We start from the raw sequence: 13,193 nt of genomic DNA, 5'->3' as shown, positions 1-13,193 counted from the left end.
TGCAGATGCGGTCGCCCCATCTCAGAAAAGATATATTGGAATTGGAAAAGGTTCAGGAAAGGGCAACGAAAATGATTAGGGGTATGGAACAGCTTCCATATGACGAGAGAAAAATAAGACAGACTTTTCAACTTGGAAAAGAGACGATTAAGGGGCGATGTGATAGAGGGCTACAAAATCATGACTGGTGTGGAGAAGGTTAATAAGGAAGTGTTATTTACTCCTTCTCATAACACAAGACGTAGGGGTCACCAAATGAAATTAATAGGCAGTAGGTTTAAAACAAACAAAAGGAAGTATTTCTTCACACAGCAGACAGTCAGCCTGTCAAACTCTTTGGCAGAAGATGTTGTGAAGACCAAGACTATAACAGGGTTCAAAAAAACCAAACAAAAACTAGATAAATTCCTGGAGGATAGGTCCATCAATGGCTATTAGCCAGGATGGGCAGGGATGGTGTCCCTAGCCTGAGTTTGCCAGAAGCTGGGAATGGGAGACAGGAGATGGATCACTTGACGATTCCCTCTGAAAAACCTGGCACTGTCCACTGTCGGGAGACAGGATACTGGGCTAGATGGACCATTGGTCTGACCCAGTATGGCTGTTCTTATGGTCTTAAGATACTATATCAAGATAAAATGATGAGGATATCTTCATTAATGAGCAGGCCTATAGCTCGTCCTATTGTGGGGATTAAAATAAAGACAACTTCTGAAATTCCTGCATCTTCAATACTGTATATGAAACAAAATTACATTACATAGGGTGGCATAGCTTTATATAATATTCCTGTGCACCCTCTCCACCTTCCACTGTCCAATATATTAATGTGAACACAGATCTATCATGAAAACAAAGCCAAAATGCATGCCCTTGTTTACAGAGATAGCATGAGACTGTACACTATTGTATTTAGAAGACGTTTCAGTCCAGAGGAGTTATATCACCATAAGTTACATGATTGACTTTTACAACAGAAAGGAAAGGCTGTACTCAAACAACTGTTATTGCCTCAATGGAAAAAAAAATCAATGAAAGTAAAATGAACAAGAGATTTTTCTGAGTTGCAGTTAATACAGCTGAAGAGCTATGGATATTAAAAGGTCAACAAATAAATTAGTCCAAGTGTTATGAAATGAATGATTTGGCTTATAATTGTATTGAGAGCAAATTGTTCACTGCCTATTAGACCAGGTAATTTTTATCTATAGTGCCTCAATTACTGTTCCATAAGCAATAATATAGTTGTATGAGCTGTTGGTTCGATCGAGTGACCTCTGAGAAGCTGGCTGGGACAGCTGACTTTACTATGATGGATCACTATGCTTGATCTCCAAATGGTGCCAAACCTCCTTCCTATGAGAAGAGATCTCATAAAAGAAACATTACGGCCTGATTCATTTTACCAAAATGTCTGAGTTTTCAAGTGTCAACAGTTAAGTATAGATTGTGAAGTCCTGTATTTCTTAGAAGAATTATGACAATGGCACCGTATGCTTCTAGCACACGCTGCTAAACGGCATCATGATGGTAAGAAGGATGCTCTCTGCTGCTCAACTGGAGTGTGTTGTGAGAATTGAGAAATATGCAGTGATAATATTTTATATCAGAGAGTGAACCACTGTATATCACCTGCAACTAAGTTTAGAAATGGTAACTGTAGGCTGGCTTGTTGATAATGCTTCACACTTCTAGAATGCCTTCCATCTGAGGATCTCAAAGTTCCTTATTACAAGAAAAGATGAAATTTCACAACACCCCAAGAAGGTAGGTATTATTTCCCCACTGCCCTGCATCACAGAGAGCCTTGCTATCTGCACTCAGCATAGCCTAGCTGTTTTCCTCAGCTGTTTCTGACAGGCCAGGCTGACTTAGTAGGTGGAGAGGTAAGGACCTTATTTGGGGAAACTTTTGTGGCTTATGAGGAAAGGTGCTTTTATAAAATATGTATAGGGCCCAGAGCCTGTGTAGGAGCTCAAGTAACTGAAACAAACAAATATTACCTAAAATATTAGCCCCATTTTACAGATGGAGAAACTAAGGCAAGGCTTGTCCAAGGTGAAACAAAAAGTCTGTGGAACAGCTAGGTATAGAACTAAATTATGAATCCCCCAAACCATCCTGCTCCTTACTCAACAGTAACATATCTAAGGTTATAACATGGTTCCTACAGGTACAACTAACATGAAGAGACAGTTTTTAGTGCACGAATTGCATAGGTTGTTACTGCAAATCTGCACACATCTTTTGAGCTTCATATTAAGGTGCGCTAGGAGAACATACCTCTGCTTGTTCCATTTCCTATATAATTCTGTCAACCTAATTGTGTACTGACTTCTCTGCAGAAGTGTTTGAAAATAACACAATTGGGAACAAATCCTGCTGTTTTACTCAAGTAAATAGGGATTATTTGTGAGAGCAAGGATTTGGCCCTGGTGCACATGGGGAAAAAATGGAAGGTTTAGGTTGAATATTAGGAAAAACTGTTTCACTAGGAGGGTGGTGAAGCACTGGAATGGGTTACCTAGGGAGGTGGTGGAATCTCCATCCTTAGAGGTCTTTAAGGCTTGACAAAGCCCTGGCTGGGATGATTTAGTTGGGGTTGGTCCTGCTTCGAGCAGGGGGTTGGACTAGATACCTCCTGAGGTCCCTTCCAACCCTGATATTCTAGGATTATATGATTCATACAACTGCACCCCCTGCATTCAGGGAGCGGAGGAACTAAACGGGTCTTGCAGTGCTTCCGTGGAGTGGGGCAAAGTGCACCCTGTGAAAGGGACCATCATAGCTGCACTCCCAGAACTCCTCCAGGACATCATGCTGGTCTATGAGAAAATGGCTCCATGGACTTCCACCAGGGCAGTACACTGCCCCCTAAAGGTATGAGTGGTCCCCGCAGTGCTGCTATGTCACTGTTCCTCATCCACATACGTACAGAGTTGAAGATGTGATGGCAAGCTCTGAATTGCTGAATAGCCCATGCATAAGAAACTAAAACAATAAAAGCATAATTAGACTACACTGTACTATATACAACCAATTCCTGTTTCTATTGCTATGCCACTATATTTATGATAAATCACTAAACACAATTACTCTATTGGGAGGGCGATTTTCCGTTTCATCTCTCCATTGAGCAAAAGATGGCTGCGTGACTTGGGTCTGAATTTCAATTTTATCAGCGTACAGTTGAAGTGAATATTATTTGGCACAATGCAGTGTACAACGGAGCCACTAAATGGCTGATTTACTAAATTATTATTAGATGAGCCCTTGCTGTTCCCAGTGAAAGCGCAGTCACTGTCTCCCTTCATGGTGCGTTCAAATTGTTCTGTGTTTAAATATTCAGCATGAGGCTAATGTGAACTGATGAACTGAGACAGCAAACATTCACTTCCAATACAGACACAGAGAGAGAGATGCAACATATCATGTGGCCTGCAGAGGTGAAAATGATTTATATTTAAGGATGTTGCTGCCTACTTCCATTACTTTAAGGTACTCTTAATTAGCATGGTGTTTGAATGAGTAATTCAGGGGTGTAGCGAAAACAGCTTCATGGTTATGGAGGCTTCAGAATTCCAATGAAGTGGTGCTTCAGTCTAATTCTCTCTCTCTCTCAGCAAAACCCTAGGAACGCATTTGCTGCCACCATCATTTCACAGTTCAGTGTGTGATTTGCAGCATGGAAGGAGCGTTAGCTGTGATCCTAACCTTACAATGAAATTTGGAGGATCAGCCTACAAATATGTTTGTGATATACTGTTTTGTAATTATATGACTTTTCCAGGAAAAAAAAAAAGAAACAATTTCTTTACTGCCACCTGCTGGAGTTGACAATAACCCTTTGTCATACTAAAAGAACAAGCATCCTCACTTAGAGGACAGTTACAGCAAGCACTTAAAATACTGTGATCCAAGACACTTACAGTAGATTAGAATTTTTTATTGGTACTGTGTTGCCATAACAACATAAAGACAGCAGATGACTTAAGCTAAGCTTGCAAAGCAAAAGGCTGCTCATCTGGCAGTTAAAATGAATACAGTTCACTTCACAAGTTCTCCATATGGACCCTTAGTGTATGGTAATGAGGATACCATATGGTGGAAGAAAATGCACAGAGAACAATTGTGCTCTGCTGGATGAGTGCACTGGGTAGGAAGTTATGAGGAAACATGGGAGAGAGATTTGTGTGCTCTGTCGCTCAAGGGCTCTTTCAGAGGGGGCTCTCTCTTTTCTTAATCCACACCCTAATAGAGAGACATCTAGAAATGACAAAGAAACAAACTGCACATTTTGCAACATCATTCATCATGAACTGTCAGCTGTGTTTGTAAATCAGCTTGGTAAGATCTTATACATTTGTAATTCTTAAAAGGTAACAGTGCTAAGTTTTTAGACAAAGCACAGGGAAATTTAAGCACTTCTGACAAGCAGAGACATTAGTGGTAATCATTTTAAAAACAGTTGCATCTTTTTTGCCTTCATGTTTAGCTGAAAATAATGCTGGAATGTATCAAAGCTTTAAAGGGGAGAGGGGGGAGAATGGAATAAATACTTTTTATATTTCCAAAAGGATCAAAAATAATTAATTGGAAGCTCATGTGTGGCAAGATTTACACACATGTGCAAGCGTGCACACACACACTATTCACAGTACTAACCAGATCCTAAACCTGGTAAGACAGCTTGCTCAAGGCTGCAAAGTCAATTTTGTACTACACATGCTTCATAAAAGATGAATATAAATGCATTAGTTAGATACGGTGAGCTAAATTAGAAGGTCAGGCAGGGCTGGAAGGGCTGAAAAATCACACAACCAATGACTGTAATTACTCTTTTTTTAAGTCTATTAAGTGGTGTTGTTCTATCAAGGCTCAGGGGTATAGGACATGAAGTACAAGATAAAGTAATGTGTATTTATTACTCCCACAGGATCAATTTACAAGATATTTTCAGCTCCATGGAGCAAAACACACAAATGCAGCCTTTGTTACTTTCCTCAAACTGGGGTTTATTTTCTTTAAAAGCGCTACTGCTTGAAGGAATCATGTTTACCTGGTTAGTGTCTTCCTGCCTCCATCATTTCATTGTTGTAGGTTTTTTTTAAAAAAAATTGGGGAATCTAAGATTACAGGGATCATCATCCTTGGTTGTTCAAACAAGTGGCTCAAGTCACTCATGTGGAATGGGCTGATTTAATCTAGAGGGTCCAGACCCAATCTAGAAACCTGCCCTCGGGCTGGAAGAGTGAGGAAATGATGCATAGATCCCTGTCATGCTGCTAGCCCGCACGTATTAAAGTTTTGTCACAGATTCTAAATGACACCATCTGCTCTAATCATTTGCTGAGTAAATGCTGACCCAATTATAAAGAAAACTCACTGAAATGTGTACGCAGGCTGCTGACCTTCGGAAAAGTAAGGGCTCTTTGCCAGAAGTTTGTATATGACTCTGCCCTTCAGCTATACGCCTGTCACTGTTTCTGAGCTCGCCCGTGTTTCAGACCCCACATAGTCCCAGAAAAAGAAAACCCCACAGCCCACCACAACACTTTGATCAGGAGATTGCCCTTTAAGGGTGAGAGTTTTCAAAGCTGCTGCCTCAGGCATTTGACTACTCAAATCTTGGTGGTTTTGAACATCTCACCCTAAGGGTAAGTCTACCCTGCACATGCCTTATGGCGGCGTGTAGAGTACATACACTGCACAGCCCACCTAGTACTGGTATGAGCAGCAGTGTAGAACGCCAGAAAATCACTGCAAAGGTGCCAGGACCAGCCTTCACTCTGCTCCCGCGTCCCTATCCCAGCCTAGTGGTTAGAGACGGTCATCACATCTCCCGTCTTCACTGTCAGCGTAGGGAGTCCAACAGTAGCTTGTGGTGCTGTGATCCACATCCTCCCGGCCACCCTCTGTTCAGTGCAAAGGAAGAAGAAATGCCCCTTAGGTTATGTTTTATGGCTTGGGGACTGGCATGGGAGAGGGTCCATGAGGGAAGGTGGAACACCGCCTCACAGGCAAAGAGACTGCTGTGAGCGCCACTCTCTCCTCCACAGGGACATAAGCAGAAATAAAGCCCCTGTTCAGAGGATACAATGTACAGCGCAGGACAAGCAGGCTAAAGATGGATTGCTGGATTGTATCAGCAGGGTAGGATCTCTGACCCCTATTGGGAGGGTAAGCAAGGTAGATACGAGTTGCTTCTCACATACCTAGTGAGCAATCACAATCTTAAGTACAGTGGTAGCCAGCAGTTGCCAGCAATGACAAAAAAAACATACTTGGCGTTAGTTTGCACAGAGCAGTGAGAGAGAAAATAAGCATCATGTTTTTACAGACAATCATTTTTTTCATTCATAGATTCCTAGGCCAGAAGAGACCATTGTGATCATCTCATCTGACCTGTAGAACACGGGCCAGAGAACTTCCCCCAAATAATTCCTAGAGCCGAGCGTTTAGAAAAACATCCAGTCTTGATTTAAAAGTTGTCAATGATGGAGAATCCACCACACAACTTGGTAAATTATTCCAATGGTTATTTATTCTTTGTTAAAAATGTATGCCTTCTTTCCAATCTGAATTTGTCTAGCTTCAAGGTCCAGCCGTTGTTATATTTTTGAAGAGCCCGTTATTGACTATTGGTTCCCCATGTAGGTATTGTCCTCAAATCACCCCGCAGCCCTTTCTTTTTTAGGCTAAATAGATTGAGCTCGTTGAGTCTAACACTATACAGTAGGCTTTCTAAACCTTTAGCCATTCTCGTGGGTCTTCTCTGAACCCCAACCAATTTATCAACATCCTTCTTGAATAGGGGGTACCCGAACTGGACATAGTATCCCAGTAATGGTCCCAGCAGTGCCAAATACGGAGGTAAACTAACTTCTCTACTGCTGCTTGAGAGTCCCCCGTTTCTGCATCCCTTCACTCTTTTAGTCACATCACCACACTGGGAGATCTCATGTTCAGCTGATTATCTATCGCAACCTCCAGATGTTTTTCGGAGTCACTGCTTCCCAGAATAGAGTCCCCACTCTGTATTATGGCCTAAACTCTTTGTTCCTAAAGTCTTGTAAGTCAAAAGTAACTAGGGGCCAATTCACCTGAACCGCATCACCCGCTGCTCCCTGGAGACTATGCATGGGAAATCGTGTCTGGCAAGGAACTTTCTGTGTAAGAGCTGGTGAGGAAGGGGGTGTTTAAAATCTACCTCATAATGGAACCTGCTTTACAACTATCTGTGAAGTTGCTAGCATAGCTCCAGAATCTCCCGGTGCCTGCCCGAGATTTATCTTAAAGTAAATAAATGAAATGTGCATGTGATTTAAACCTCTTTACAGACTTCCACCTCACACGTGTGTGCAAGAACCAAGATCTGAGTGTGAGAGAGAGAGAGTGATCACACACACACACACATTTCCCAGCCCCATGGAGCAGGCCTTCTCCAGTCTCCACCATAGGGGTTGTGATACAATCCCTCAGCTCTAGCATCCCACTAGTTCTCTTTACTTCTCTCTGGAGAGCTCTTGCTCCCCCACAATCTGCCTCGTCGGTGTTTTGGCCAGGAAAGATTTCTACCCAACTCACCCCAGGTGGCTGAGCTCAATCCAGGGATAGAAGGTCCCCTCCACCACCCCTGAACTGGCTCTGCTCATGGAATGTGTGTCCAGGCACATCTGTTAGTGACCCCTCTAGTCAGCTGGCTTCTTTGCCCTGATCTGCCCCTGTGCATGAGAGAGAAGCCTCCTCCCAACAGCCGGCTATTCCGCCTCTCCATCCCCCCCACACCAGCTTCCATTCCTGCTTCTCCAGAAACTGTACATTTTTAAAAAAAATTCAGGCTAGATTTTCCATGGATCTCAGCACCCAGCAGCTCCTCCTGTAACCAACGGTGGGAAAAGGGAGTCTGAATTCTCTGTTGTTCTCAATGGAAGTTGCTGGGTGGGTGCCGAGCCCGTTTGAAAAACTGGCCCAGCGGTTTTAAAGCAAGAGGAGACCAACGCTCTACTGTAGGATATCACAATCCCTGGGGCCACAGATGTTGCTGCTACATTCCTCCTCTGGTGCCCTGCAGAGCAGAGAGCATGCACTAAGAGTCAGCATCACGCTCTCACCAGGACGACAGCTGCTTCCATTTCTTAAAAGATGTCTATTTCGTCAATAATGCTTTAATGGAACAATGGCCTTCAATCCCTAATGGCAGTTATGGAAACGTGTGTGGGGGGGGAGGTTGATGGAAAAGCACAGCATACAAGGCTCTTAACATACGGGAAGCGCTGATACACTGAAATGGCAATGGTTAAAAAATAAGAAAAGCAATATCTAAAGCTCTGAGCACTATTCTTCATTCCCTTCTCTGCCCCCCTCCCATTTTCCTTCTTCACTCCTGGTGCTTCTGTCCATCTTAACATCCAAAGCCAGATGGCCCTCAACTCTCATTTAAGTAGTCACCGACAATTGCCTGCCGTGGAATCCTGCCAAAACCTGGCCTCGTTTTAATGACTACGGAAGAGCATCGCGCAGCATTCAGCCTGCACACAAACTCCCTGCGTCCTTGATTAGGATTCTGGAGCCAGCAAATGGTGTTGGGAATGAACCATCAGTGCCTTAAATGCAGAAGCCAACATGTGCCAGCCCCTGCTGCATTCAGCCTCTGTGCACGGCATGTTAACGAGTCCTGAACTTGAGGCCCAACCTTCAAGCTCTCTCTAACACAGCTGCCAAAGACGTGTATCCTCCCCTTGCCTCCCTCTAGGGTCTTACAGGAACATTGGTTCCATCCAGGGGTTCAATTATTCCTTGAAATAGGAAATTGGTAACTTCTTCACTGCCTGATTTACACAAGCTCAGATCACACCCGGAATACAGAAAAGATGATTTCCCTTGATCTAGCGACTTCATGGAAAACCAGTCAAGTAGGAGGAAACACACATAGGACAGCAGAAAAATGCTGGGTTACCTGGACCACATTTCAGTAATCCCCGGAACCTTTCACTCAAGGATCTAAAAGCACCCAGCGAGCATTAATTATTTAAACCTCAAGGCATCCTTTGTGAACTATTAACATCCTTCTTATACCGAGGGGAACGCTAGGGAACCGCGGTGCAGTGACGTGGCTTGCTCAGAATGCCAGGGGTGGAGCTGGGAAAAGAACTCAGGAATCTTGATCCTCTGCCCCATGCACTAACCACAAACCAACTCCTTCTCGCTACCCAGAAGAGGAAATGCAAACTACGACATCTTAGAAGGTGACGGATGGAAGAGTGTGTTAAAAAAATAATGCAGGCGGCACAGCCAATGAATTTGCACCCGGGTGAAAATAGTTAGCAGCTCACGAGAAGTGGGACAGACCTGACCAGTCCAGATTTCATTCTGAACCTCTGCAAAACCACCACCACTACGACTGCACGGCCAAGAACTGCAGTGAGGGCCAAAGTTGTGGGTTGAGAAGGAAGATCTCCCCCTTTCAATCTGCCCTCTGGCCTGCTGGGCTAGCATGCGGTGGGAATGCTCTAATTCAGGCAATGTCTGAGTAGTGGACTCAGCTCCTGTGCATGGGCTGCTTTTAACAATGGAGAAATTCAGACATTCTCTGTAGGATTTCTCACGCCTGAACCTCAAAACCCTTCTGCTGCCAGTTACTCTCGTGTGATTCCTTGCTGTCACAATGAGAAAGGCCATAATGTAACTGAGATGAGTGTCAGAAGAGGTAGATGAATAAGCAAAATTAGATTTTGCCCTACAAAGAGGTTAGGTTCTTCCTATGCAGTAAAAGCCACTGCTTTATACTAGGAGCCTGCAAACCGCTAGGACTCAGATTCTGGTATGGCCAATGCTGCAGTGAACCCAAACTCAAATTGCACAGCCGTATCACACCACCGGCCCAGGAGGGCACATCCTGCAGTAGCCCACCCATAAGCATTCGTGGCCGGAGAGGAGATTGATAGCCCATTGCCATATCAAATCTGCAAACCCAAGCGGAAAAGGTCTGGCCCTATTTTACATTCAATCTGTTGTTTAAAAACAGAAAATAAGGCTCTGCTATTTAGTTGGAATTTTGAGTCCAGAACAATCTTATGACTTCTGCATCCTTTAGGCTTGCAAATCCGGAGTGCATCAGAACCAAGTTGTTATTCTCTGGCAAACAGCTTCTCTCCGTGGGCATCCTTGGCTGCAGAGATATGCTGCGCTCACAAAAGGCTCATGCAGAAGTAGGATGCTGTTTATCCCCTAGGGAGGATTGCACCTCTGAGGACGCAGTCCTAGGTACAAAAGCTTGCCGCAAACCTGTCTAAAAAGCATGCGGATGGGGGAGAGGGCGGTAGGAGAAAAGTTTTTTGAGGGCAAATGAAGCCAATGAAAACCCGTGCTCCAGGACAGCATGTTTTCTTCTCATTTCTCAGGAGGCAGGAAGGAAGGGCAAAAGAAATAAAACAAAAAAACCCACGCACCAATGCCTGAAGCCTTCCCAATCAAAGAGAACGGAGAGCTAGCAAGACATTTAAAATAACTCATCTAATTTCATTTCTGTGTCAACAGATAGTACATAATAATGCGAGGATGCTTATTAACTTTTTTCCATTTCAAAGCACTTCACAAGCACTATCATAGCTCCGTTGTGAGCACTGAGATATCCCAATATTATAGCTCAGGAGACTAATGCAGAAAAGTCAAGGGATTTTACACAGGGGTACAGAGGGAGTCAGTGTCAGGATAAAACTTCGAAGTTCCCAATTCTCCTCTGCCCAATCACTTACTGTTGCAGGACTGAAGTCAATGGCAGGTTTTTTCCAATGACTTTGAATGGCGCAGAACTGATCGCTAAGCCACTTGCCTCCATCTCTCATCAGGCGTTGCAAAAACTTCCCCAAACACCCTGTGCTGGCCAGTGGCAAGTTGCACAGTGGGATACCTACCCACACTGCACTGCACTCTGCATCGATACCAGCGCTCCCAATGAGGACACTCCCTGCCGACACAAGGAAGCAAGTGTGCCCATGCACAAGCGATGTAATAACTGCGGCAGCTGTATGCCGACATAACAGGATGATGTAATTTTGTAGTGTAGACATGGCCTGATTATTTCAGGGTTACTGAAACAACGGCGTGTACTGTTATTATATTAAATGGAGACACACGGCTGAACAGAAAATGACACACTCACGGTGGCTTGTGCTCCTCTGATTTATACAGTGGTAGAGTTCTCAGTGTAATTTTGCAAGATATGACTGGAATACCAGCCACTGCTAAGACAAACATCATCAAGTTATCCAGGTCTAACTTTGCTGAAATGTACAGAAGGCTTGTGTTCCCAAATACCCACAATACCCCATGATGGTGTGGAGTGCTCCTGCACATTACTACCTGCAATGGTCTGTGCCTTTAAGACCTCCAGACACAGCACACATAGGGTGACCAGATGTCCTTTTTTTAGGGGGAGTTTTTTTTTTTTTTTTTTTTTTTTATATACTCTCTTACTTACTACCCCCGATTGTTCACACTTGCTGTCTGGTCACCCTAAGCACACTCCAGGCAGCGGACAGGCTAGCTCCAGTTGTGATGCAGGCCATGTGCAATGTCCAAGAAGGCTGCAGTGAAGGTTTGTTAGTTGAACCTTCTGGGCAGAGTGTCTATGTGAGCTGCCACCGATGCCAAACCAGGACATTACATTAACAGCCAGACTGGTGGGTTTCTTTGGTAAAGGGGAAAGTGCTTATTTTCAAACAGAGACCAGGCAATCCCACCTTTGCCATATTTAAACAAAGAAAAAAAACCTTGGTGCTGACCTTTGGCAAGCGTTCGGGGTCACCAGGGTGCCGCGGGATAACCTTCTGTAACCTTTGGAAACCGTAGTCAATGGTGGGCTCGTTCAGGGCTGAAACGACAACAAACATCATGAGATGACAAACGGCAAGCAAGGAGGCTCAGCCGTGCAGGGGAACAATTAACAATGCATCACAAGATCAGAAAACGATCAGAGCTAAACCTCTCATTGCTCTTTTTTACTTAAATCAGCAACGACTGTGAAGTCTTGCTTCAAGCACTGATGAGGTTAGTTTTGAGGCTTTGGTTTAAAAAGAAACAAAAACCTTCCTTCTCAAGTATCTGTGACAAGGTTGCTGCAAAGTTTTAGGGCTTTGTAAACAGCTCCTGAGTAAGGAGCAATTGCTATCTCTGCAAGCCTTGATAAATTCATTTGATAAATGCTTTGCACCCTGCGTTTCATTTGTTTCTCTTTTCAAGTTAGAAGGAAAGTCCCTTTTGATTGGAAGACAAAAGGACAAAGCAAAGAGACTCACATTCTCACATGCTATTATGTATTCAGACCACCTGTACGTAGAGATCATGTACATTTTCATTGTAAACTTTTGGGCACTTTTGTCACGGCAAGGGCTCAATTCTGCACCCACTGGAGTTAATTGCAAAATTCCCGTTGACTTCAGTGGTCCAGGATCAGCCCTCAAATTATCAACACTTGAATTGACACCTACTGAGTTTATTGCGTTTAACACGGCCATTTGCATTTTTAGGGGTTTAGCCACAGTCATCAAGGCAAAGGAAAAGGGGAGGAAGAGGAAGATTTAAATTCTCATGAGAATGTGGCATTAATAGCACTGATAGAGGCCCTGATTCAGCACATCAGCTAAGCACTTGCTTAACTTTAAGCATGTGCTTCAGCCCATCCCTACTCAGCAAAGCAGTCGAGCAAGTGGGGTTTGTTCCAGGAGTGGGTGGGTGAGATTCTGTGGCCTGCCTTGTGCAGGAGGTCAGACTAGATGATCATAATGGTCCCTTCTGACCTTAAAGTCTATGAGTCTAAGTGCTTACTGTGGTGTTAGTTGTGAATGTTCAGAACCACTGTTCAGTGTGGCCACTAGGGGGGCACACACTACAGAGATAAGACTCTGTGAAAACAGGAAATGAAGCCTTGCATTCACCTTGAATTCACCTTTTGGGTCTCTAGCATCTCCGCACTTAATTTAAAGCATTGAGGTCAATGGAACTTAAGTGCTCTGCTGGGCTGGAACCAGAGTCAAGCACTCTCAAGCCTCCTTACACAGTTGTCAGCGTATCTTGGCCTGTCCCAACCAACACATCCTGCCATTTCAGTCTCTGACCGCTCCTGAACTGTGAATGCACCTGGCATTGACTTCTCTGGTGGCTTCACTATAAGGACTATGATCTTCTTGTGA

General features: G+C 43.9%; 1 protein-coding gene across 8 annotated transcripts in view; it reads right to left on the bottom strand.

Moving 5' to 3' along the window:
- The window catches only part of EBF1 (EBF transcription factor 1), a 317,919-nt gene that overhangs the window by 27,159 nt on the left and 277,567 nt on the right, over positions 1–13,193 (bottom strand). For all 8 annotated transcript variants that reach the window (XM_039485018.1, XM_039485019.1, XM_039485021.1 and 5 more), the window contains exon 11: positions 11,787–11,875. In XM_039485018.1, coding sequence (XP_039340952.1) covers positions 11,787–11,875 — 89 coding nt within the window. The remainder of the gene's footprint in view (positions 1–11,786; positions 11,876–13,193) is intronic.

The sequence above is a fragment of the Mauremys reevesii genome, linkage group 8 (genome assembly GCF_016161935.1).
Source record: "Mauremys reevesii isolate NIE-2019 linkage group 8, ASM1616193v1, whole genome shotgun sequence".
NCBI lineage: Eukaryota > Metazoa > Chordata > Testudines > Geoemydidae > Mauremys > Mauremys reevesii.
The sequence above is the reverse complement of the archived record's forward strand: the minus strand, read 5'-3'. Positions and strand labels throughout refer to the sequence as shown.